Below are 26991 nucleotides of genomic sequence, written 5' to 3' on the forward strand. Positions count from 1 at the left end.
ATCATTCCCATCTTGGGGCAACTTTGTATTTGTTCATATTATCTTCTTTGAAACAACGTGACAAGTTGCATTGTCTCAAAGAGGGGCAAAATGTAGACACCTAAAATTGTCATGTCTAATTAAATAAATATTTTATTAATTTAATTATCTTAGCCTAATTCTTCTATTAATTAAATGAATCTTAATTTATTTAATTCATTCATTTATCCTCTTCTAGCCTTATTTCTCATTTAAATAAATACATTTATTTATTTAAATTGTCATTTTTCTAAATTAAATAAATATCTTATTTATTTAATTGATCCCACTTCTTCTATTAATTAAATAAATCTTTATTTATTTAATTAATTCATTAATCTTTTCTACCCATGACACATGTCATTCATCTCTTAATTCATACACTACCTACCCCTTTCATTATTTTATTATTTCTTTTACCTACCCTCTAATCATAGCCGACCATTTATCTTTTACACCTCTCAATCTTATCCCTCCATTTCTTATAGTGTCTTCTATATAAGGAGATGCTTCCTTCATTATCAAACCCTAACTAACAGATTACTTGATCAATTGACTACACTATGCTTTGCACCTTTATATGCGATCCTACTTGCAACCACATTTCCGTTCTTTGTTGAGCTCTTGTGCACATAAAATCTGAGAGCAAATATATCAAGCAAGATCAATGGAAATAGAAAGAATGGAGATCCAAACCCTATTGGACATGTGATGGTATAATCTTTGTGATTTCATTTGATTTGCATTGTCTTAGGTAATCTTCATATGTTATGGTGGATCTTTGTTGTTGTTAGGTTAGGGTTTTTGTGGATGAATTCATTTAGTCTTTCAATATTGTTGTTTCCATTTTCACCGTATACAATATTAATAAAAGAATTTGAAACATTATCCAAAGAGTCAACTTTCTCAATCAAGACCTTCCTATTCTCAATCATTTTTCACACAAAATGATGTACTAAACATCAAAATTCTTAGTATGAGCATGATACATAGGATTTTTCACCAAACAAATAACACTTTAATTATCACATCCAATCCTAGAATTGTTTTGCAATCAAAACTAATACCATTATCAAATATCTATAACTATACCACCTACTTAGAATCATGTGTAGCATAAGACTAAAAAAGATGAAGAGATGTGTCTTAATCTTATGATGTGAGACAATTAACCAAAACAAATATTAAATGAACTATGTAACTAGAATTAAATAAATATATGATATGATAAGATCTTATCTAGATGGCTATGGCTTCTAGAATGATATTTAGGATCCGGGTAAACTTAAGTCATGCGAATAAGTCCCAACTAGGAACTAGCTAGGTACATAAACTTATATTAGCTAGGTACAAGACCTTTATTCACACCAATAGTTCATAAGCAACTTGGGCATACCCAAAAAAAATCCATTGCACTCAAACCTTCTCAAAATATTAGACATAATATAGTTTTCTCAATTTTAGATTGTAATTGACGATGTGCATGCCTCAAAGTTAACATTGCACAACTTTTTCTTTAATTCTTGAAGAGTAATATCTTCTAGCAAAGCATTAGTTGTAGCTCCTAATTATATCCTCCCTTGAGGATTAATACAAGATTATCACAAAAATTCATTAATTTGATTCATGAATCTATTCACAACTAGAATAGGACTCATTTAGTTGTAAAGAGATTTGTTTACAAATATTTGATGCATCTTATACTAGTATGAGTTCCATGCATCCTCTAAAAATTCTTGTGTATAATTCACCTACTTAAAGTAGGCAGGTATCAAACTAATCAACTATTTGGGAGCAATTATGGAAAGGATAGCTCACTCGTTGCTTAAATTTTTTATGGGTCATTACTATGATTAGTAGCATGATTATTTTTTCCTTGAAATAAAAATGATAAATAATTCATCCTTATGCTCATGAAAATCTCTTATGATCTTCGTGTTGATGATTATTAGACAATTTGCTAGATTTATGAGGAATATATATGCTTACACGCAAATGAAAAATATATATTAAAAAAAACAAAAAACTCAAGAATCAACCATATTTGACTATTATGTTATTGACCATAGTGGTGATTCAGTTTTAGACTATGTCTTCAAAATAAATAGTGAAAGTGTTAATCCATAGATGAAGTAATACTTAAAAAATACTATCTTTTATGTTTTTTTGATCAAATGGCTAAATACAAAAATAACTCTAGAAAAATCAATGTGGCTTCAAAAATCTATGGTAGAGTTTCATCTAGGTACTAGTAAAAGTGTCACCTTACAATATGATAACTAGAGTTATTCTTACCAAAGATTCTTATTTCCAACAATAAGAGAGAGAAAATCACATTGAAGATGATGGGCACTTCACTCAAGTAAAAGTGTTACATCATAAAACCGTCTTTAATTTTATTCATTTTAATATCTAATGGCATACTATGATCAAGAAGAAATAGATTAGAATCTTAGCCATCACATATCAAATTTGTATGTAGTGATTGACGTTAGGTGGCACCATTGAGGGGGAGTGTGCATGAAACCACCTCATGGATAAATACTAGATGTAAGACTTAACAAGCATAATATGAACTCTAAGTATTGTACACGCTCCAATAAAAATCTTTATACGACCTCATATATAGAATATTTTTTAAACGGTGGGATTATAAATTATGACAAGACGACTTTAATGTAGTCTAGAATACATGGTTTTCATTTTGACATATATTTGTGTCCATGTTGATCATTGCCAAAGAAGACCTATGGGTACTTCATTTTTTTCTTTTGTATAAATTGGCATGTGATGCCACCTACTAACATTAAGGAAAAGCATTAGAACATAATTTTACTAGGGATCATGCCCTTATAAATTTATATATTTTTATAGTATAAGTTTATAACAATTTATGTTATGAAGCATATATACCATTTAATAATTAATAAATTAATAAATAAAATATTAGTTATATATGAATGGTTGCTTTGAGTAGGTGTGACTAATACCCCTTTAGATATTTTTCCATTCTTTCTCATATATTTAAGGAGGCTCTCTCTCATTTGAGAGTGAATTTAGAGATTTTATAGTGAATTATATCATTATGCACATGAGCTAATATTGGCCATGTGGAAATATGTAGCTGAGCATCTCCAGGTTTAGTCTATCTTTTTAATAAACTATTTTTGTAAGCATTTTAATAAAATCATGCTTTATGAATTTTTACTTGAAAAAGTTGTTTCCGTGTATATCTTGTGCAATGTGTAAAATCTATGGTTGTATGGTTCTCATTCATTTTTTAATTTTTTTTTATAGTGATTAGTATCCAATGATCCTAATTTCTAGCAAAACTTGTAGTGAAAGAATTTTCAAGTCAAAATTTGAGCATTAGCCTTAGCTTTGGACCTCCAAATTTGGATATTCAAGTTCTTCTATGCTTTTTTTTCTTGAAATTTACACCTTTGTTTATGTTCAAAATTGGGTTAAGTGGCATATTAGGAAGGAAATTCAAATAGATCTTTTTCAAATGGAAGACAAAAAAGGGTGCTTAGCAAGCCACAACTATTATTTTTTTTAAATACATGATAAAGGTGTGCATAACTTCATAGGTAAATCCTCAAGAACCAATGATTTCACAAAAGCCACAAACCTCTTGGATGTGTTATTTAAACTAAATGAGCTTCAAGGTGTTTTTTGGGTTAGCCCAATCAAGGCAATCCCAAATATCCCCAAACTGTCACACCCATTTTTTGAAGAGATAATAAGCTTGTTTTGGGAAAGAAACAACCAAAGGTTGTTGTGATATTGATTGACTTTGTTCCACTAAATAAAAGAAGTCATGAAATTGAAACCATGTTGCAAAGAATTCTTTTTCCAATTTAATAATTTGTAAACTTATTGTCAAGCTTTTTAAATGGTTTGTAAAGGAAAAAATGCTTTTAAATGAAAGAAACGAGTAAGCAAAAATTTGTGTAGTCACCCAACACCTTTCAATTTATCATTAGTAGCCACTCTATTAATTCATTGACGAGCAAGAATTTTCCACTATTCTTCTCTTGACACCACTCTAATATCCATTTAGCTAATAAACAATACCCCTATATCTTGGGACCTAAAATACACAATCCACCCTTATCTTTGGGTTATATACACTTTAACCAAGAAGTGGATCTAAAACCATCTCTTCCATCCTAATTAGTCGATAAAAATTATCAAATAATTTTATTTAAATCTTCATATCTTTTTTTTAAGGGCATTCAAGATGAGGAGTTTATTGAATGCAAATTCTCCCACTTTGCAATTTTTTGAATTCCCACCCTGCAATTTTTTGAATGCCTGGCGTTTCTGCTAGGGAGGGCCTGTCCTCCCTGGACCCAGACACTCCATTTTGACTTGCAAATTTGTCCAGACCTAGCTCTTGTGCTGCGAGCCCAAGGAGATGGGTGGGCTCCCTTTGTGGATGCTTGCAATGAGATCCTGCACAAGGTCCCCTGCCTTGTGAAGCTTCCTCCGGTGGCCCCCAATGTGGATTCTTCCAAAAAGGACCCTAAGACTCATGAGGTGGGCCTTTTGTCTGGGAAAGCTCAAGTGAACTCCTAGAAAGGTTCCCTTCTAGGGAACTCCAAGCCAGAATGTCAGACGTTGCAACCAAAAGTCACTATTGGTGAGGAGGGCCTGAGATTTGCCTCCTCGATGGAATCATGGATAACATTGCTTCATCCCTCAACCTTTTCCTGGTTGGAAGGTTCCTAACCTTCAGACCCACTATAGATATGGTTAGAAGATGGGTGGGCTCTAGATGGAAATCCAAAGGTAGTGTCTCTGTCTCTGCCATGCTAGGCAAACTTTTCCTTTTCAGATTCACTACAAAGGAAGACTCCATTCATGTTATGTCTGGTACATGGTCTTATGGTAAGCACTGCCTTACTCTCTCCAAGTGGAAGCCGGGGTTTGACCCAAGTGCGGACCTCCTTAGACTGGCACCGGTGTGGATCAGACTCCCTGGCCTCCCCCTTGAATTTTGGGATGATACCATCTTCAAGTGGATTGGTAACTCATTCGGTCACCTTGTTGCTGTCGATAATGTGACAATGCAGAAATCTAGACTGGTGTATGCTCGCCTTTGTGTGAATGTGGCTGTCAACAATTCTCTCCCTAACTTCATTAACCTCAAATCCAAATGGGGTAAATGGACACATGCAATAGTCTATGAGAACGCCTCTCTATATTGTCAAAAATGCGGTAAACATGGCCATGTTATTGCGGATTGTCCAACTCCTCAACAGCCTGAGGAAAAGTGGAAGGAGAAGTTGTCATCCCCGAGTATTGTTAGTGGGGAGACTGCTAATATTGGTAACCCATCCAACCCCCTAGCTTCAACAACTCCTTGGCTCAGATCGAGGATCTGATAGAAAAGACAGGCCCCCAAGACACCTCTGAGGAGGGCTACCCCTTCTTGGTTGGTATTCTTAACATGATAGTTACCCCTGACTCCAAGAAGACCCCTAGCCCCTTGAGCAGATGCTTGGGACTGGAGTTGGAAGAAGGAGAGATCCCCAAAGAAAATTTTGATCAAGAAGGTCCCATGGCGGAGGTGACTGGCATGGAGAAGATAGATCTCATTACCTCCACTCCACCAATAACTATGAACCTGCTACCCAACCCAAAGGGAAGTTGTGGGAGGAATATCTGGAGCACTTGCACGGGGGCTTCGCCCACCGTTGGGATCGGGTTGGATCCAACCTCCTCCTCGTCTGCTACTAGATCCTCTAGGGATATCACTACTCTTTCTTTTGGTAGTCGTTCAACCTAGTCCTCACTGGCAGACAAAGATTTGTGGAATGGCAGGAACCAAAGAAAAAAACTAGGGGAAATAAGAAGGCTGATGTGGGTAACGACTCTAAACCAAGCAGACCCTCTGAGAAGACCCTCATAACTAAGGTAATGGCCAGGGAAATTACTAGTGGAAGGAAATTGCTAGTGGAGACAACACAGAAGAGAAAGAAATGAAGTTCCTTTCTTGGAACTTGAGAGGCTTAAACAACCCTCAAAAGCAGTATGCTCTTAAATAATGCATACTCACCAATAGAGTTGATATCATCCTTATCTAGGAGGTGAAAATGAGTTACCAAAATTTTGATATGCTTGTGGATAGTTTATGGCCGAGTGATGCCTTTCATTATGGAGAGGCGGATGGTGCCTCTGGAAGAATTGCTACCCTTTGGAATAAGAGAAAGCTGGATGGTATTGCAGTTGGCTCTTCTCATAACTTTCTTTCCAGCAGGTTCACTTTGAATAACATATCTTGGGTCTTTTTTAATATCTATGCTCCCAATACTAGACATGGAAGGGTTCGAATGTGGGAGGAAATCACTTCCTTGTTAACTAACAATAAGGAGGAGTTGGTTATGTTAGTCGGGGATTTCAATACCCCCTCTATCCTTCAGAGAAGATTGGAGGCCTAACGGACTACAGTGAGAGCATGCTTGACTTAGTTGACTTCATCAGAAATAATGAATTACTTGATCTTGACCTCCAAGGGAACCAACTCACCTGGTCTAACAATAGAAAAGGCTCCAATCTCATCCAGGTCAGGCTAGATAGGTTTCTGATTTCTGCCAAGTGGAACTTGGGATCTAGTTCCTCGTTGTTATCTCTCCTCGCACACTATCTTAGGCCACTCCCCGATCCTCTTCTCTTGGGTTGACAAGCTGACCTTCGGTCCCTCACCCTTCAAGTATGAGATTATGTGGCTTTCCCACCCAGATTTCAAACAATGCATACAAAACTGGTGGAACTCCCCTGCTCAAGGATCGGCTATGTTCAGAATTTCTAAAATGTTGGAAATTATCAAAAGGGAGGCGAAAGCTTGGAGCCTCTCTTCCTTTGGGGATATCTTCAAGAGAAAAAAGGAGGCTGAAACCAAGTTGGACTGCCTCCAGAAGACCATTGCGGAGGGGACTTCCTCTAGGATCACCCATATGGAGGAAGAAGGATGGAGACACAAGTGGAAAGAAATCATGAATCTTGAAGAAATTTACTGGAAGCAAAGATCCAGGATCCAATGGTTAGCTGAGGGGGATAGTAATACCTCTTTCTTTCATAGATCAACCTCAAAGCATAAAAGGAGGAACACTATCAGGTCCATCCTCAATGAAAAAAATGAGGAAGTGGTGGGGGATAATGAAATTGGTCAATGGGCTTCTCTTCACTTTGCTAATGCCTACTCGAATGATAGGATCAGGGAACCTACTGAAATCAGCGATAGACTCCTCGATCTCATTCCTCAAGTCCTGGATGATGCTAATAATGAGCGGTTAATAAGATGTGTGACTGATGAGGAAGTCAAAGCTACGATTTTTTTCTATGGCTGCCTTTACGGCTTCCCCCTGACGACTTCCCCTTGACTTTTTTCCAGACTTTTTGGGAAACTGTGAAGTATGATCTCACTAATGCTAATAGGGACTTCATTTGCACTAGTAAACTACTAAAGAAACTGAATAACACCTTCATTGTTTTGGTGCCCAAAGTTCTTGATCCGAAACTTATCTCTGACTATCAGCCCATCAGCCTATGTAACTCTGTTTACAAAATCTTCTCTAAAGTTATTCTCAACAGAATCAAACCCCTCCTTGATAAATGCATCAGTCCCTCTCAAAGAGGTTTTTTTCCAGGCAGACAGATTCTTGATGTTGTCATTACTACTCATGAGGTCATTCACTCCATGGAAAAAATTCGCAACCCAGGTATGGCTCTCAAACTTGACATCTCTAAGGCTTATGACAAGGTTAATTGGAAATTCATGTATGCAGTCCTTTCTAAGATGGGGTTCCAAGAAAGATTTATCAACATTATCAGGATGGCAGTGGAAAGTGTTCACTATTCAGTGATTATCAATGACACCCCATGGGGCTTCTTCAAGGCTGGGAAGGGGCTTTGTTAGGGAGACCCTCTCTCACCTTATTTGTTCATCATGGTAGCTGAAGTCTTAAGTAATAATTTCTCCAATCTTGTCAGGACTAATAGAATCTTAGGGGTTAAGGCTGCTTCCACTCTCCCCCCTATGGTTATGCAGCAATTTGTGGATGACACCTTCCTGTTCGGCCTTTCGTCGGTTATTGAGGCTAAAGCATGGAAGCATCTATTGGGAGAGTATGCTCAAGACTTTGGTCAACTGATTAACTATTACAAGAGCAAGGTTTACTTCTTTAACACGGACAAAGTCCTCCAGGGTAAACTCATCCAAATCCTGGGTTGTAGTGTTGTTGATCTCCCTAATTCTTACTTAGGTCTCCCCCTCACTACAAAGGAGGTCACCCCCCTCTTTTGGGAATCTATCTTTGAAAGAATGCAAAAGAAACTCGCGGGCTGGTCTAGAAAAACTCTGAGTAGTGCGGGTAAACTCCAGCTCCTGGTGGCCTCCCTTCAAGGTGTCCCTATCTACTTTCTATCTCTTTTCAAGATTTCCAATTCTATGGCTGAAAAACTCAAGAGAATCCTGATGCCCTCCTAAATGGCACAAGGTTAGTCTAAGATCAAAGAACACAAAAACATACAAAACATTAGCGTTAGTTAATCTAAAACTAAACATATGAAGGCATACCAAAAGAGACACTAAAAAGCATGCTAATATATCTAATAAACAAAACAAAGATTATGAGGCATCTCCAACTGCCTCTTAGCATGGCCTTAGCTTCTTCTCCCTTGTTCCTCTCCTCTCCAAGTTCCAAAATAGTGTAGCTCTCACTTCTTCTCCCTTGTTCCTCTCCTCTCCAAGTTCCAAAATAGTGTAGCTCTCAGCAGCTTTTTCCACTATGGATGCTTATGGAGGATTGAGATTGTAGTATAGCTCTAAATGTGAAATAAAAAGCTAATACTAATGCTAAAATGATATATTTTAACCAAAAAGATAAGATGTTAGATTGTTTATGCTAAAATGCTCTCTAAAATGTCTATAGCTTAGATGCATACAAGTTTTCAGGATCTGGATTATGAAGGAATGGGCTCTATTTATAGGAAAAATGGAGCAATGGATGGTTGGGATTGAGCAATCTCAACAAGGGTCAGGATTGAATGAATTCAAATCCATGTGAGGGCTTTCAACCCAATCCCAGGATGACAAGTGTCAATGTGAGATAGGTTGAGAGGGGAGGGAATAAGCATTAAATGCCTGATATGACCTTGGGATTTTAGAGTCAAGGTTGGTTGAATGAATAAACTCTTTATTCAAAGAATAAAGCTTTTATCCAATGGATAAACTCTTGTGCAAATGTGAAATGGATGAATATGGTCAAAACAATAAATGTTTGGGGAGACAAGTTTGAAATAACCATAAATGGTTATGTAAGAGCCATAAATGGTCATGTAAGAGCCATTAGTGGTCTTGGAAGACTTTGGGGGTTAATTTGTTGAACACACAAAGCATTAAATGCTTTTCAAAGACTTTGGAGTCTTTGAGAAGTGACTCCATTTTGCTTAGGAATGTGACAATAATTAGGGGATGGATTAGGCTAATTAGGAAGGGGTTAGAAGAATCTAGAAGGGGATTAGATTTTGCAAGTGGATTTGGTGGGTGAGGGAAAATAGGATTTTATTAAAATAAAAACTCATTTATTTTAATAAATGTGTGCAAGTTGCATTTTTAGGAAAATGCAAGTGGGGGAGGATAATGATTTAAATAAATGTTTTATTTAATTTATTTAAAAGAGGAAAAGGGGATTTTAATTAAATAAATAGATTTTATTTATTTAATTGATTGAAATTTGATTTAATGAATTAATTAAAATAAATTGAATAATTTGTTTAATTAATAGAAGAATGTTTGGGGATGAATTAATTAAATATTAATTTAATTAATTGATGGCTAGTGGATTTTTAACCAAATAAATACGAAATATTCATTTAATTAAAATGGACAGATTTATGTGACTACAAATCCAAAGAAGCTTTTTGTGGACGAGTTTGGAGGAGAAGACCAGAATCAGCTTAGTTAACTGGGAAAAGGTTTGCAAACCTAAGAGAATGGATGGCCTTGGGATTAGAAAAATCTCTGATCTAAATAAAGCCTTATTGACCAAAATCGGATGGATCCTTATAAAGGGCAAAATTGACTGGAGCATGATTATGAGGGCCAAGTACTTCAACCACACCCCCTTCCCCTCCCTCCTATCTTCCAATGAGCTCCCTCCTGGATCTAAAATCTAGAACAATTTTTTTAAGAACAAGAAACTTCTCAAGCAGGGTCTAAAGTGGCAAGTTGGGAGTGGTCAGAAAATTAGATTTTGGGAGGACAATTGGATTGGGGACAAACCCCCTGCCTCCTCCCGATTCAATTTCTTGTTAATCCCTCTAAAGGATTCGATTGGCTCCTTGTGAGCAACTACATCTCTCCCTCCCGCTGCTGGTTAAGAATTGTTGACAATCTAGGAAATAACCCCCAATGGATTCATCTAGCTGAAGAACTGCAATCACTCCTACAGGGGATCAGGATTCCCTATTTCACTGACACTGATAAACTTGTTTGGACTGCGAATCCCGAACAGGATTCCCTATTTCACTGACACTGATAAACTTGTTTGGACTGCGAATCCTTCGGGGTCTTTCAACATTAAATCGGCCTACAATCTCTTGGTTGCCTCCTTCAATGACTGTTGCAGTTGGAATGAAGTTTGGAACTCTCAACTCATTCCTAAAATTAACTTCTTCTAGTGGACGACCCTTCATGGGAAGGTTCTTACTATTGGCAATCTGAAGAAGGGGGGTTTTATGCTTGCCAACAAATGTGTTATGTGTAGTGGTGCGGAGGAAAGCATAAATCACCTCTTTATCCATTGCCCTTTTGCTTCTGGGGTCTAGCACAAAGTGCTTCAGAAATTCAATTTGGCTTGGACTTTCTCAGAAGATTTGCAATAGTTTGTCAGCAACTGGAAGTGCCCTTCTGCTCACCCACCAATAACTCTTTTTTGGAGACTCATTCCTCCCCATGTCTGTTGGCATATCTGGAAGGAAAGAAATAATAGGATTTTCCGTGACACCAGTAGCTCAGTTGACACGGTGACTAACTTAGCTGAAAATTATCTCAGGGAAAACACCATCATCAGCAAGTGGAGAACCCTGAATGCCAGCCCTATGGCTCTGGACCAGAGGTGGATTCAAAATTGGAAGTTTCCAGATAGCTTCCTCAGATATGACAATTCAAAAAAGATGGAGAGGCTTAATACCAGATGGTCATCACCCCCCCATTGGCTCAAGCTCAATTTTGATGGTGCTGCTCATAGTGGTTTTGCGGCAGGGGGTGGAATTATTAGAGATAGCCTAGGTAACCTGGTCTTGGCCTATGCAGGGAATTTTGACTTTGTTTCGAGCAACATGGCGGAGGCTCTTGCTCTTTTTTGGGGGCTAAAGCTGGCCCTGAGTACCAAAGCCAAGAAACTGATTATTGAAGGGGATTCTAAACCGATTATTGAGGCTACTAAAGGCGCCTCAAGGATCTGCTGGAGAATCAAAAATGTTATCAAAGACATCTAGTCAATGATTGTCTGGCTGGAAGATTTTAAAATTTAGCATACCTTCAGAGAGGGGAATGGGGTGGCAGACTCTTTGGCTGCGACGGGGCTAGAGATAAAAGGAATGAGGTGCTGGAAGCACCTAGTCTCTCTCACTAACAAGTAGAAGGACCTTATTAGGAATGATCAAATTGCCTCTATCAACAATGAAGTGCCAATTTCCTTTTTCCAATAGGTTGCTTTGGGCCGGCGGCTATGCTATGCTGCTAGCAGGAATTTCGAATTCAAATTGGGCAGGCTTCGCCTTGTTGGCTTCTTGTGGTCCCCACCTTCTCTGCCCGATGTTGACTTGGCTGACCACCTATTCCTGCATTATCGACGAGTTGGAGTGTCAACTCATGATCATTAACAACAACAAGGACCCTTATTATTAAATTAATTGGAACTTTACTACTTGCCATAATGACGATCTTTGCAAGTTGGCGGAGATCTCTAGAGGTGTCCCTTCACATGCTTCCCAGAGCTGGTGGACGCAAGCCTTGGGAAACAGCACCAAAATTCATTATTACACCTTGCAATTCATTTTGGCTAATTACCGTTTGTTTTTTCTTAACTTCAACTCTGGTTCTCCTCTCTGGATTTTTCCTATCAGGTCTGCGTTGTATCTCAACATCACTCTAGAGGAAGCCGGTATGGGAGGGGATTTAGTCCGGGTTGAGTTGGACATAATTGACGATTATTTTCGCAACAACCTGTGTGTCTGAACGTATGCCAAGGAAGGAGGAATCATCCTGTTCATGGAAGCCATGTAGGGATTCGACGAAAACCTCTCCATGCAATTTGTCAATAGTTGGAAGGATAGGAGGGTGGTCATGGGGGACATTTCGTTTGAAATTAATGAAGAAGTTATCGCCCAGGCTACAGGCCTCTCCACTGAAGGAAGGAAATGGAAGAAAACAAGTAGGGTTGTGGACAAAAACAACATGAACCGCTTCTTCAAAAAAGGTGAGGAACCGACCAGAATGCATGGAGGCTTCAACAAGGAATGTTTACCCTACCCATGGAATTAGGTTGCAAAGTCATAATGAAATACTTCACCCTCGAGGGAAGGTATGGAGTGTTCTACTATTATCACTTTCCACTGCTAAACCACTTTCGTAACCGTGACACCATTTCTTTTCCTTTTTTTCTACTGCATGCTCTTGATTCTATTGTTAAAGATGTCTGCAATTGTATGAGCTAAGAGGGTAATTTTACCATCCTCCACCAGGGGCTGATGTTTAGGCTTTACAACTTTCATAAGGCCCTCTGCCCTCTTAAACCTATATCGGTTCAACCTGCCCCTTCCATTCTGGGTCCCCCTGAAGGCTCTAAAAAAGGACCCAAGAAATCTTCGAAAAAGCCTATGACTCCCTCTCAATCCCCTAACCAAGGCCCCCCTGGTCCCCTTAAAATTGGGGAAAAAAATAAAAGCAACCCTTCTGTTGCGAAACCCACCTCCAAGAAACCAAAAAAGGAGCCCAAAATCCTCCTTGTTGAGTCTGATGTTAAGGAGCGCATCACCCCTCGTAGATACCACATAAACAAATCCAGGATGAAGCAAATGGTTGTGAGAAAGCATTATGCTGACGATGAGGAGGACTTTGAGAAAGCGGAAAGTGAGAAGGGGGAGGAGGATCTGGAGGCCACGAAGGACTCAGATTCGTGGCCTCCAGATCCCTCTAATTTAGGCACCAACATCCCTGACTCGAAGACCGTCATGGAGGATATCAAGAACACCTCTCCTCATTCCAACTCTCCCCTGCCCCACACCTCGAAGGACGATGGTAAACACTCTGACGGCGAGAATACTACTGTGGATGAAGGGGAGAAGAAAGAGGAGCACTGTTTGGGTTGCAAGGCTATCTCTGAAGATCTTATGGGTGTTAAGAAAAAGCTGGAGCACCTAGAGTCCTATGTCAACACGATTGGGAAATTCGTCATCAGAGTTATGCACTCATCTGCTACCTCTCTGTGCTTGCTTCACCAGGACAAAGCGGACCCGGAAGGGATGGGCAGCGACACCACTAAGGAATTGTTTCAGTTCATGGCTGATGACTGGACTGGGCTCATGCTCTCCAAGTACATGGGTGCTAATAATTAAGTTGTATGGTTGTTTTCCTTCCTTTTTGCTTTAGTTTCTATCGCTGGAACGCTGGTTTCCATAGTAATACTGCTACTCTTAACAGTTATTATTGTTATGACATTATGATGGGTTACTGCTGGTTATGGCGCTTATTGGGCAAGATTGGTTTCAATCTTGGTTTATCCAATAGCGGCAAGCAGTTTTTGTTTTCGATTATTAGAGTAGGGGTTGGCTGACTGTCGCATTTCTGCGGTGTGTGTGTTGGTAATGGTTTGTCTGTTTCTCTCGGGTCAGTGCCCGGTTTTGGTTGCTTTCTAATAAAAAACATGAGGAGTAATATGCGTGTAAAGCCAATGATATCTAATTCACAACTTAACTTTTTCCAACTAATAATAAATTCGAACCTTATCCAACAGCTCTAAAGATTTAAACCTTGGTAAATTGTGTAATCAAACAACACACCATCATCCTTACCATTTGTATTCAATCAAATGAAACACAACTCTTCAATATTTTTTTAGATATATATACTTAATAACTATTTTTTATACATTAACACATAAATTAAATTAATTATTTTCTAATATTTATCTTTTATCTGAATAAAATAATGTTACACTATCAAAATTCGACGTACTTAAATATACATTTATTCTAACATATTAAATAAAATTTATTTTTCCTGATTAATTTAATTTATATATTAATGTCTAGAAAATCAAAATTAAATCAGCCCAAAAAATTAAAAAACAAGTTAAAGAGAAACTATAACGAAAATTATTTTTAAAAAACATAAATCAAAAGTTTCCTTTTCGAACTTTTACAATTATTGGCCCTCATCTATGATTCGTTCACGTAGAAAGTTTAAATGATACATTTGACTTGGCGTAAATTCCTATATATTCAAAATAATTTTAAATTTAAATGGCATTCCTTCCAATAGTGTAGCTTTCTCCAAAACTTACTTAAATGTTTTGAATCTTTCAAACAAGCATGCATAATTTTCAACCAAAAAAAAAAATCTCCAAAAAAAAATATTTAAATTTTTTATTTTTCATTTTTCCTTTTTAATGTGGTTTTCCTCTCAAAGATTTTTCAATGCTCAAAGATATCTGATATAGAAAATTCATTCATTAAGAGTTGGTCACAAAGATAGTATGAGGTCATCTTTAGAGCAATTGTCTATGAAACTTTCAGACTATACATTTGAATTACTATACATTTGACTTTCTTTTTTAATTAATTAAAAAACAGATATATTATAATTTTTATATTTAATAATTAATAATTACGATCAAATATGCATTACAGGGACTGCATAGATGCAACCTCTTTGAAGTCTTTATCAACCATATACTCTTGAAGTTTTGTAAACTTTCATATAGTATTTTTCTTTTAAAAAAACATGACAACAAAGTATTTGATTCATATATATTTTATTTTTTATTTTTTTTTGAAAGGTAAGAATTATTTTGATATAAATATATATTCAAAAGTATTACATTCAAATGATTTGGATTCAATAATTTTATTATATGTATATAAATTTATGAAAGAAATAAAATTGTTCAAATATACATTATTTTAAATTGGTTTAGTTAGTCTTTTAATAAACATATTATGTGCTTCATAATCATGTAAGAGAAAAATTGATTCAAAGAGCACAAAGCTTGAAATCAAATAACATAATCACTAATGTGTTCATTAGATCTTTGTGCTCTCAAATAAGTTAGCAATTGTTATTCTTATAATTCATTTTAACATTGAATTTTGTTAGGAATATTCTAGTGAGATCAAATGAATGAATATATCTTTGAAAAATTGAGAACATTAGATTCAATATCATGCTTATAAATAGTTTTGTTAATAAATTATCATCAAGAATATCTCATATACAACTATATAAGTTATAAGATGTATATTAGAGCCATCTTTTTGCATTATAGGTTGAAATCCTAGGAACCATCAAACCCATAGGTAATGGATACATTATAATATCAAAAGAAGGGTTGTATGTCTAGCATCCTTAAACTCATCATTTTCTTGTTCATTTGGTTTTATATCCACTCCTTTTCCACTTGATTTATTGTGTAAAATTATTCATCTAGTGTTGAGGAAGGGATGCCAAATAGCAAAGATTGACAACCACTATGACGAGTGCGAGTGTATGTATGGAAGGTAAAGGTTTGGGATAAAGGCATGGAAGGGAAAGGGTACCTCAAGGTATTTAAGGTATGGAATGTAGTATGTGGTATGTAAGTGTCATGGCTAAATGGGATCGTGGAGGAAAGAGATGTGGAAGTACTATACATCATTTGGGCAATGGATGTAAAAGGAGCATAAAAAGGACCTAAGCCATAGGGTGGAGGGTAAGTGGAAAACAGGAAAGTACTCAACGGTCAAGAAGGCTAGTGGCCATGGTACTATTGTGACGAGTAACAATGGAAGTGGCAATGGTAGACAATATAGTATAAGAATAGATGAAGGTGGATGCACTAGTCACAATAGATGGAGTAACATTAACAAAAATCACTTACAAAGTCTATAATCCATACAATTTATTAACAAACATATCTATTAACTATTAAGATTTTACACATTGTCCAAATTAGTCAATTTGGGTTCAAAACCTTGATTTTTCAAATGAGTGTCATGACAATACTCTTCATTGATCTCATTATGAGTATAGTAAAGATCTCATTCTCATTGATTTGGTTTGTACAAACTTTTAGTTGAGCACACTTTCTTGATTGCATAAACAAAAGATATGAAAAAATAAGCTTAAAAATTGCTTTTAGATTGACAAAATAAAGATATTAACAAAATGATAATGTAATAGTCAAAAGTAGATTAAGCAGATGAGGAATATCTCACAATAAACAAACTCTAGTAATAATATTTTAAAAAAACTTACTATGAAGTGTAATAATATAATTTGTGTATTTATATGTATAGAAAACCTACTATAAAGTGTATTAATGAAATTTGTATATATTTTTATATATAGAAAGACTTATTTGTAAGCTGTTCTAGAAGACGGTTGACATGTTTTATAATTGGATTACAACACAGTGATACAAACAGCCACAGAAGGCACAGACCAAAATGGGCAAGTTTTATGAGCTAAGTAAGATTAGAATATGAATACAAGACATTAAATTACTGACCATTCGTAGAAGTAATCTATTCGAAAAAATCTCAGCAGAATTCTGTTTACAGAAGAGAGTACAATTACAATAAGTTTTTACAGTTCCCTTTGTGAGAGTTTTGTGAGCCTCATCTATAAGAGCTTAAGTGCAATTGAAATTGAATCTTAAGTTACTCAGAGTTCAACGCACGCTCTTCCAATATAAAAATGCCTTTTACCGTGAAGGGTGGGTAATAGCACTTTCAAATAAGACAATTCGAGGTTGAGTTTTTTATTGAAGAAAAGGTGAACCACGAGGCACTAGATCAGATTACCTTTTTTGGAGCCGTGTATAAATGGATGTTTGATTCTTTATCTCAGGAATTTTCATCATTAGGAATCAGTTAATCGGAAAAGGAAAAGGCAACAAATTTGCAGATGGAAGAAGAAAAGCTCGGAAATTTCAATGGGCTTCTGAATACAGAAGCTGTAATTGAGGGAAATAATTATGGAATGTTGAAGACATCAACTGTAGGCTTTAGTGCAGCCGAAATGTCAAGCCTTACAGCGCTCTGTAATGCTTTCTTTCCCTCTCTGCCTTTAGAAGCTAGTGGTCTTTTACTCGATGGTTCTGACTTCAGTAAGGATGTTGAGGAATTCTATAGGGCTTCTTTGCCCGACGGATGGAGTACCTTTGAGGTAAGCTTATTCTGAGCTCAAATTTAATCTGTTAGAGATTTCAATCTTATGTCTATGCTTAGAAGGTGAAATTGTGTAACTCTGGTGTGATAACCGATCCTTTAATCTTTAATAGGATGTTTGTCACAGTTCTATAAAAATCTGATTTTAATATTGATATACCTGACATGATGAGATGGAACTTGATTCCCTAGTTACAGATGAAATTGTGTAACAGAGTTATGTATATAAGTAAAATCTGCATTTTGGATAGGCCACTCCCTACGAGTTAGGATTAAATATAATCAGAAACGCTGATTTTATCAAGATCTCTGTCACAATTTTTTATACAAGATGATACTCTTAAAATTTATGTATTTTAGATGCTGAGAGAAAAGTTAATTACCTTATGGCAGGTCGCAGAAACCATGAGGAATCTGTTCAACGCTGAGGTCCTCAAGATCCTGAAGAAAGTTTTGTGGTTGCTGTCTACATATTTAGGAACGTTTTTACTTGCAGGAAGGCAGTCTTTGTCTACAGAGTTTCCGTTTGTTCAGAGGTTTGGGGATTTGACTGTTGAGAAACGAGAGAGAGTGCTTCTTGACTGGTCTACCAGTTCGCTCTCCTTCTTCAGGGTTATTTTCAAAGTTTTCAAGGGTACCCTAATGTGGAACCATTTCACCAGAGTAAGTTAAAAAGTTTCAGCTAAGGAATAAACATGATTTTAGAAAGGAACAGAGTATTTTTGTTACGGTAGATCTGTCGCGTGGATAAATGGATAATATACACAAAGATTTTGTTTTTTTAACAATCTGATAAGTTTATTGCTTTAGGCAGCTTTGAATGAACTGGAATATTATAGATCCTGTAAAATATATGGGACAGACAGAAGTTGTGCTAACGACAAGACCTTTAGATAAAATCTTAAGGCAAATAGGCTGCAATGAAGGAGAAACAAGACATAAGATGGTCCATCACTTGTAGTTTGTTGTTTGTATCCGTTGAATCTTAGGATTAGAAGATCTATGACTGCCTGTATTCTCAGTATCAACCCCAAGCATTGTTAACGGCCCGACCAGTACTCCTGTATAGAACAAACTTGTGAAGCCGATGGTCATGAATGGACAACAAGAAGAATTTTATAGCGAAAATTCCAGAACAATATCTGTAAGCGTCCAGTATATCCTCAAAAGTGATGTGAAGTGATAGCTAAGGTTATGTAATCATTTCCTCTTGAAAAGTTCACTTCTTCCTGTGCTCTTTGTTCCTTTTCTTATTCCCTTTTACCTTTTCCCTTCTGCGTATCCTTGTGAAGTTGTGAACAACCTTAGGATTTTGAGATAGAATTCCTTGCTTTATGTGGAATCAACAGCTTGGAGGGGACAAACTAAACACATAGAAGAGACAGTTTCAACTATTCATCAGTACTAGTAAACTATTTCTATCTAAAAGAAACAGAGGATTTATATGAAAATTTAGAACTGGAATCCACTTTTTAAGGAATATGAGTGGGATGTAATAACAGGAATATCCACTGCAACAGTGGAAACTTCTCCAACATTATTACAGGCGCTGCTTGCATCCCTACGCAGTACGCACAGAGAATAACATTTCGCTTAGTAAGGAACCAGGGCCAATCCACTTATGGATGGCTGTTCCATATGATGCAAGGAGATGGATTCCTTGAATTCAGGAGCAGAGAGAATCAAAGATTCTCCTGCTTCTAGCCTAAATAAATATTAGGCCACAGTACAGATACCTTACCTAGCAGCTGCCATTCATTGTGGATAAATTTAATTGACCAGTAATCAGTGTTTTATGTGTTTAATCTTTACATGCTCTTCCTTTTTGTCCTCACTGGCACAAACTAATGAGCAATGTCAACCAAAACTTGACAACACGGAAAGAAACTGGTTACTCATCTCAAGCATCTCCATGAATTCACCAGCACTGTTTTGCCTATGGACTCAAAAAACTAAGTAATTTAGCTTTCACGGTGATTTCAATGCTATTGCTTAAAAATATTTGTTACTATATATTTATCCCTGTTTCTTGCTTATACAAAGAACAAAGGTAGATCTAACATTTCATGTGACTCGTATTCACCATAATGTTAGATAAAATATAAAGGAAAGGATTCCATGAGGTTCTGGTGTTTTCTTAGCCTACTAATAATTTGGAAGCATTTTGCAGCAGGAATGTTGTAATGGAAAGTGGACTATCTCCTACTCTGCTGCATTAATCCTTCCGATGATTTTGTTTGAAACTTTCAATGTTTCTTTCGTTTTTTATTTGATCAATTTTCAATCTGGAGTAGTAGTAGTCTCATAAAAGAGCAATCTTCCATTCTGCTTTTGCATGTTAAGAAAAATATCACTACATATTATGTGCCATTAAATGTTCTTCCAGTACTGTTGTAAAAGCTAAAACTTGCGAGAAATCTCACCAGATATTGTCACTTAATAATAAAACTCTCTAAGAACTTTCAGCACAACTTTCAGCATGTGCTGGAAATTTCTAGCAGTAATTGTAACTTCATTGTCTGTAATTATTTTTTTTCTCTAGGTGTTCCATAAATTTATTGACCTTATGTGTTTGGGTAGGCAACACCTAACCAGTTAGATTAATATTTTATCCAATTAGGAACACTTTATCTTAGTCTTCTTGGGATGTGAACCAGTGACTCCATGTTTAAGAAAATTGAGCTCATTCCATATAAGATTTAAAACCTTACACTGATTAGTTGCACCAAGAAGATTTGTAAAACTACTAAACCACATAAAACCTGCTATTTGGTGAATTGATGTTTTCCAATTTTTCTCGACATAGAAAACTTTGAGCTCCCCTTTTCACACACAGGCTTAAGGTTTCTCCAGAATAGATACCTCAACTGTTGCAAGAGATTCTCAGCTTCCTCTTCCAGCACCAGCTCAAAGATTCCCAGAAATATGCCATAGTTTCTGGAGAAAGATTCTAGATTTACAGGATTTCCCTCCTCAAACGGGCTCAATCTTTCCCAAAAAATTAGTTGCTCATATAGTTTATAGAGAAAGATTCCAAATTTGCTTGTTTTCATAGTTACAGGTTTCATAAACCTACTTGCACATGGAAAATAGAAGCTGAGATTTCATATATAAATTGCACATCGGAAATTGAAGTTGAGAATTTTTAACAGCATGGCCCTGTGTTATGACTTGTTCAATTTCTAACAGAATTTTTTGTGGATTGTTCAATTTGCATTAGCTAAAATGGAAGGGAAGCATTATTGAAGTTGGTCATAGTTAAAAAGCTAGCACCCAAAAGAGAAACATTATAGTTGTCTTAGGTTAGATGGCATTGATATGATTGATGATCAATTAAAATTGAAAAAAAAAAAAAGTGAAAAGTTGTTAAAACATTGATATACTTATTTCTGTCATCTTAACTAATTTTTGTTGTTTGTCATACTCCTCATTTGCAACCTTATTGCTGGCTGTATTTAAAATCTCTTAATTATTTGTGACTTACTGATAAAAGAATCTAAACCCTTTAATAACTCACCTTTACCTTTTACTTTTAAATTGGGGGAAGAATAAAATTACAAAATTAGTTAAAAAATACGCTTCCTATCTGATGATATCTTTTCTAAAATATTACTTTTTAGAACAACATTCTAAAAATAGGAGATCCTAAACCTTTATCTGAACTTGCAAGCAAACACCAAAATAGCTAATCCATTCTTCCCAAGATTTGCAAACTAAACAGTCATTCTTTCCAAGATTTGCAAACTAAACAGTGAAATTAGGCCCTGAAATATTCTTATAACCTTTCATGTAATTCTAGTTTTCTCTTCAAAGCTCTGACAGATTTCGTATGTTTCTCTGGCAGGTCAATGAGAAGGGGTACAACCCCTTCTGGAAAGCCATAAATTACTGCGGACCCGATCCAGTGGCCATGACCGCACAACTTTCCCCCAAGCCCCTGGAAAGCTCAGTATTAGACATATCAGCCTTAAACGGAGATGAATTAGAGTCGGCTCTGGAAAGCCATGGATGCAAATTAACAAGTCCTTCCGAAATCGCTGCTCTTGCAGATGTGCAGTGCTCGCCGAAAGACCACGCCATAGAATGCGACGTAGTCATAGTGGGCTCGGGCTCCGGCGGCGGAGTCGCAGCAGCGGTGCTTGCCAAAGCAGGCTTTAAAGTCGTTGTCTTGGAAAAAGGGGGTTACAAAGCCCGCCATGACTTGGACCTCTTGGAGGCGGAGTCGATGAGAGATCTGTACGAGGAGAAAGGTTTACTGAGGACGGAGGACCAGAACATGGTTATCTTCGCTGGCTCTACTGTAGGCGGCGGCTCCGCAATCAACTGGTCCGCCTCGTTTCGAACTCCCGACCATGTGCTCCGCGAGTGGACTCAAACCCTAGGGCTCGAAATGTTCCAGAGCCCTAGATACCGCGAGGCCATGGATCGAGTCTGCGATAGGTTGGGCGTGCAGGAGGACTGTGAAGAGGAAAGCTTCCAGAATGCTGTGCTGCGGAAAGGCTGTGAAGCATTAGGGTACCATGTGGGAAATGTTCCAAGAAATGCGACGGCGGATCATTACTGTGGGTGGTGCAACTTAGGGTGCAGGAGAGGGACGAAGCAGGCCACTTCTGAGACGTGGCTCGTCGACGCCATTAACGCCGGCGCCGTCATACTCACCCGTTGTTCTGCGCACAGGGTTTTGCACACATCAAATTCAGGTTTTTTTCATCAAATTAGCCCTCGATTCACAAGCTTTTAGATCTCAAGCAAAAGTACAGTTAGGGACTCATACTGAATTTTTTGATGTCAGGTCGCAAGGGTAGAAAAGCAATTGGAGTGGTGGCCAAAATCGGAGGCACCGAGAGACAGCTGTTCATCAGGGCCCGAGCCACGGTGGTCTCCTCCGGCGCTCTGCGTACGCCTCCGTTGCTCCATGCCAGTGGCCTTGAAAACCCTCACATTGGCAAAAATCTTCACCTGCATCCAGTCCAAATTGTGTGGGGATACTTCCCGCCGGGTGTTGCAGCACAAGGGACATGCTACCAAGGCGGAATAATGACGGCCTTCTCAAACGAGACCGCCGCCTGGGACACCACGGGCTACGGAGCGATCTTACAAACCCCAATTCTGCACCCGGGGGCCTTCGCCGGTGCTATACCGTGGCGATCCGGGTCCCATTTCAAGCAAACCATGCTCAAATTCTCTCGAACTTGCAGTTTCATTGTTCTGCTTCGCGACAGGGGCAGCGGAACTGTTGCGCCCAAGGCAGATGGCAGCCTGGACATTAAGTACAAGCTTCAACCAGACGACGAGGAGCGAGCCAGGGAAGGCGTGGAGAAGGGGCTTCGCGTGCTGGCGGCTGCAGGGGCCGTTGAGGTCGGGTCACACCATCAGGATCTTGAAAGCTTTAAGCTTGGTCCTGATTCCAGTCGTATTCATGATAAAGATTTTGAGGAGTATGTGAGCAGAGTTGGGAAGAAAGGCGGCGCGCCCTTGTATTGCGCGCATCAGATGGGGAGTTGCAGAATGGGAGTGAGTTCCGGGGAGAGCGCGGTTGATGAAAATGGTGAGAGTTGGGAAGTGGAGGGAGTTTATGTTGCAGATGGGAGTGTTCTTCCCACTGCATTGGGGATCAACCCCATGATCACCATTCAGTCCATCGCCTACTGCATTGCTCACAATGTAGTTCAGTATATCAACGAAACTCGTCCCTAAACTAAAAATTCGAATGCCTGGTCACAAATCTCAAAGCTCCTACTCTTTCCAATTTTAGAGCCCCCAAATTTTCCCTAATGTCGTGGAACCTTTGTTAGTGAAATGACCTTAATGAGTCTATTAGGGATAAGTCTTCTTAAGTGCAAGGTTCTAATATTATGAGGGATGAGGTAAGGAATTGATAACCTTTTATCGGTGGCTCTTAGCTAAAGAAGATAAATAATCTTTTATTAAAAAAAATCCTCCTTTCTTTCTTAATTATAAACAAACTATAAATAAATGCATAAAAACATGTTCCTTATTTTCTTCGAAATTTGTAGAACAAGAATTATCTCATAAAAATAAATTTAGTGCATTTCAAAAGAATAATTTTAGTCCTCGATAGTACTTAACAAGGGAAAAATATTATAATTATCTGTGGAGTGTCGAAAGCCTTCTATAATCACAAGATTGTTTATCTCTTAAAAGTCTTATACATTTTTTTTATTGAATAAATGCAAATTATAAATTTAGATTGCAGTAAACAACTACAAAAGAGAGATATTTTTATAACATTACAAATTAGCAAAGAGTAGTTTGTTCAAACATAATAGACAAAAATTATATCAACAATGTCATCACAATAAAGTAGATTGCTACTACCAACAATGTCTTCATTTATAGAAGACCGATAATAACATTGACATAGGAAATTTAAAACAGCTAAAAAGAGGCAATAACCAACCAAAATAAAGATCACAAACAACCATCAATTTTGCAAAGAGGACTTTAGTCCCAATGCTATAGAGACCCTTTTTTTTCTCAAAAGATGCTCCACTTGAATTTTAACTTGTTGAATTTGAAATTCCATCTTTAAATTCTTCATTGTGTTCGCCTAAAAATAGGAAAATAAAGAAACAAGACAATTGAAAACATTACAGTAAAGCCCTAGAAATATAACCTCTTGGTGACTGTTATGAATGCTAAAGACTATTTTACCTCCATTTCTGCATAAATGTAACAAAATGACATGTCTAACACCATCAACAATCATATTAGCATGTAGTTTAGTCCCAAGTGAGGCCTCTTTCCAACTCAACTTTAAAAAATAGTAGGCATGTCATTAAAAATGGAATTGGTGAAAAATCAATCATTATACTATACAAAATAGTGTGGAGGGTAATCAAATATTGATTGAAAAACTTAAGGAATTGAAGGAGGACCACATTGTGGAGTCCACCCCTACTTGTAAAAAGAATGAGGATCAAATCATGAAGGACAAATTTAATAGGTTCTTCAAACTAAATAGAAAGGCTCAAGTTCTTAGACTAGAGGCAACAAAAAAAAAAATTTGATGCGGCGAAAAAGGGAGTTGCTAGGCTTGGCAAACCTTCATAAGAACTTTTATCAGTAGGAATTAGAAGCGGCATAGACCTTGAAGAAGATGCAATGGGGCTTCTTTATGTTCTTGCTTTAGTTGTTTAGTTTCTTTTTGTTTGTTGGTTGGCTATGTCATTTTTGTTGCCAATATTTTGTTAAAAGGATTTCAAGTTCCTTCAAAACTTGTTTTACCATTAAATTTTTTTTGATATTTTTGTTTTGTTAAATTTAAAAGACATTTCAATATAATAGTTATGTCATATTTGTAGACGTATAAAAATGACCATATTCCTAAATGAATATTTTATGTTCATTTCTCTATTTAATTAAATCCAATTTAATTAAATTATCCACATTCCTCTATTTAATTAAATAAATTATTCAATTTATTTAAATTAAATTCATTATACCATTTAATGAATAAATCATTTTATTCAATTAAATCCCCCTATCTACTTTTAATTAAATTCAAATTTAATTAAATAGTTATCCCAAAATTAAATAAATCTAATTTATTTAATTTCCCCAAATGACAACCAAATTGAATTAAATCATTTAATTCAATTAAATCCTATTATCTCTCCATCCACTTGCAAAATCCCAAACCCCTTTCTAATCCCTTCTAGAATCTTCTAATCACTTCTAATTAACCTAACCCTCCTCTAAACTTTGTCACATCCCTAAGCAAAGGGAAGTCACTTCTCAAATGGCTCAAAGTCTTTGATAACCATTAAAGGTTTTCAACCTTCAACCACCAAAACCCTTAAAGTATTTGAAAACCATTGAAGGCTTCCAACCTTCAACCACTTAATCCCCAAAGTCTCCAATAACCATTAATGGTTAATTCAAACCCTCCCACATGGTTAAAACATTTGTTTTGACTCAACCTCTATCCAACGCAAGGGTCTCATCAGGCCATTAATGCTTTGACCATGATTATCTCTTAATCATTTGCACAAAGGTTTATCCTTGGATTAACTCTTAATGCAGTGGGTAAGCCTAACTTAGACTTGACCCTTAGCCTTTAGATAACCATGAGGTCTTCTCAGGCCTTTAATGCCTCCAACCTCTTCTCTTAACCCAACCCTATGTTGACACTTGTCACCATTTCATTGGTGCCAATTGTGCACATGGATCCCCAACTTTCAAACTTGGCCCTTGATTAAACCTTTCAATCCTGACCATCCATAATGCCCTATTTATGCTATAAATAGAGCTCTCATTCCTCCATTCTGAGCAATCATCTTTCAAATTTGAAGCATTATACTTATGCTCAAATACTTTCAAGCTTTTTCATTTCATATATGCTCATCATTTAGCCTCTTTTAGATCAGGAATTAGACTAAATATGCATATTAGAGTACTTTCTTTATCATTTTAGTTCAATCATAGACTAAATATATTATGCTAGGATAGTGTTCATACTAACCTTGTCATCTTATCATCTAGTTTATTGCATTTTAGTATCATACATAGCTTAACATCTATTTCATACTAAATTTAGTAAAAGCATCTCTCGTTCTCATATTTGCCATCCCTAAACCATTTTGCTTAGTAATCTGAGAGCAAAACGTTGGTTTGAGGGACATTGTGAGATAGAGAACCATGGGACCCTCCTTGGGAAGCTGAGTAACACTATGTTACTCCATAGCTTGCATCAAGAAGTCCTGTGTGTGTGTGTGGACTAGTATTCTATAATATTTTCACATATTAAGTTTTATTCGCCCACTTTTCTCCGCATACATTTCTGGCGCCCACCGTGGGGCTCGACCCCAAATAACAAATCGGTTTTTTAAATTAATAACTTTTGCAGGTGTAAAGCGGAAAATCGCGATCGAACCCTAGTTGCTCTCCCCTCTTCCAACTCCAAGGAGAGAGAAGGGAGAGTCACTCTAGGGTTGATGGTTTTCACTTAGGAGGGACTTTACATTCAAAAGAGGGGTTGAAACCCACAAGATCCAATCCCACACAATGCAAGATTGGATGCTAAATGCGTTTCAAGGGTTAAGACAGCAAGGCTACCCTCTTTTGTAAAGAATGTTGATAGAGGAATTAAGCTAGGAATGCATAGAAAGTGACAAAGATTCGCTTATAAACTGAGATAGGGATATAGGATTAAGTTGCGGACCTAGAATTAGCAGTAAAATGTCGATACGGCGCTGTCCTGCAAATTTGAGCAAAAGTTGTCGGGACGATGGCGCCCGACGCCACGGTCCTCCGAAAAATCCGCGAAACGAAGGGGGATCTGTTCGTCTCTGCACAAGGATTCCAGATCTTCAATTTCAGCCGCGTACCTGCAACCTACACACAGAAAAGCGAAGACGATTGGGGGGTTAGGGATTAGGGGTTTGCCCTTAGGTCAAACCTCAGTTTTGGAATTAACCAAGAAATGAGAAATGTTGTAGATGTAAATGTATGTAATGTAAAACAAGTACTAATACCTTGTTGTAAGGATGTTTGTATCCTTATGTGCGAAGG

General features: G+C 37.1%; 1 protein-coding gene across 1 annotated transcript; it reads left to right on the forward strand.

Annotated features, from left to right (window-relative positions):
* The first annotated feature begins 17044 nt into the window (after window positions 1-17044).
* On the forward strand, window positions 17045-23432 carry LOC131062752 (long-chain-alcohol oxidase FAO4A). The gene is made up of 4 exons (XM_057996476.2): window positions 17045-17455; window positions 17851-18120; window positions 21302-22157; window positions 22250-23432. Exons 1-4 carry the CDS (start codon window positions 17195-17197, stop codon window positions 23152-23154), a joined length of 2292 nt encoding a protein of 763 aa, XP_057852459.2. The 5' UTR covers window positions 17045-17194; the 3' UTR covers window positions 23155-23432.
* The last annotated feature ends 3559 nt before the right edge of the window (window positions 23433-26991 follow it).

The sequence above is a fragment of the Cryptomeria japonica genome, chromosome 5, assembly GCF_030272615.1.
Source record: "Cryptomeria japonica chromosome 5, Sugi_1.0, whole genome shotgun sequence".
Classification (NCBI taxonomy): domain Eukaryota; kingdom Viridiplantae; phylum Streptophyta; class Pinopsida; order Cupressales; family Cupressaceae; genus Cryptomeria; species Cryptomeria japonica.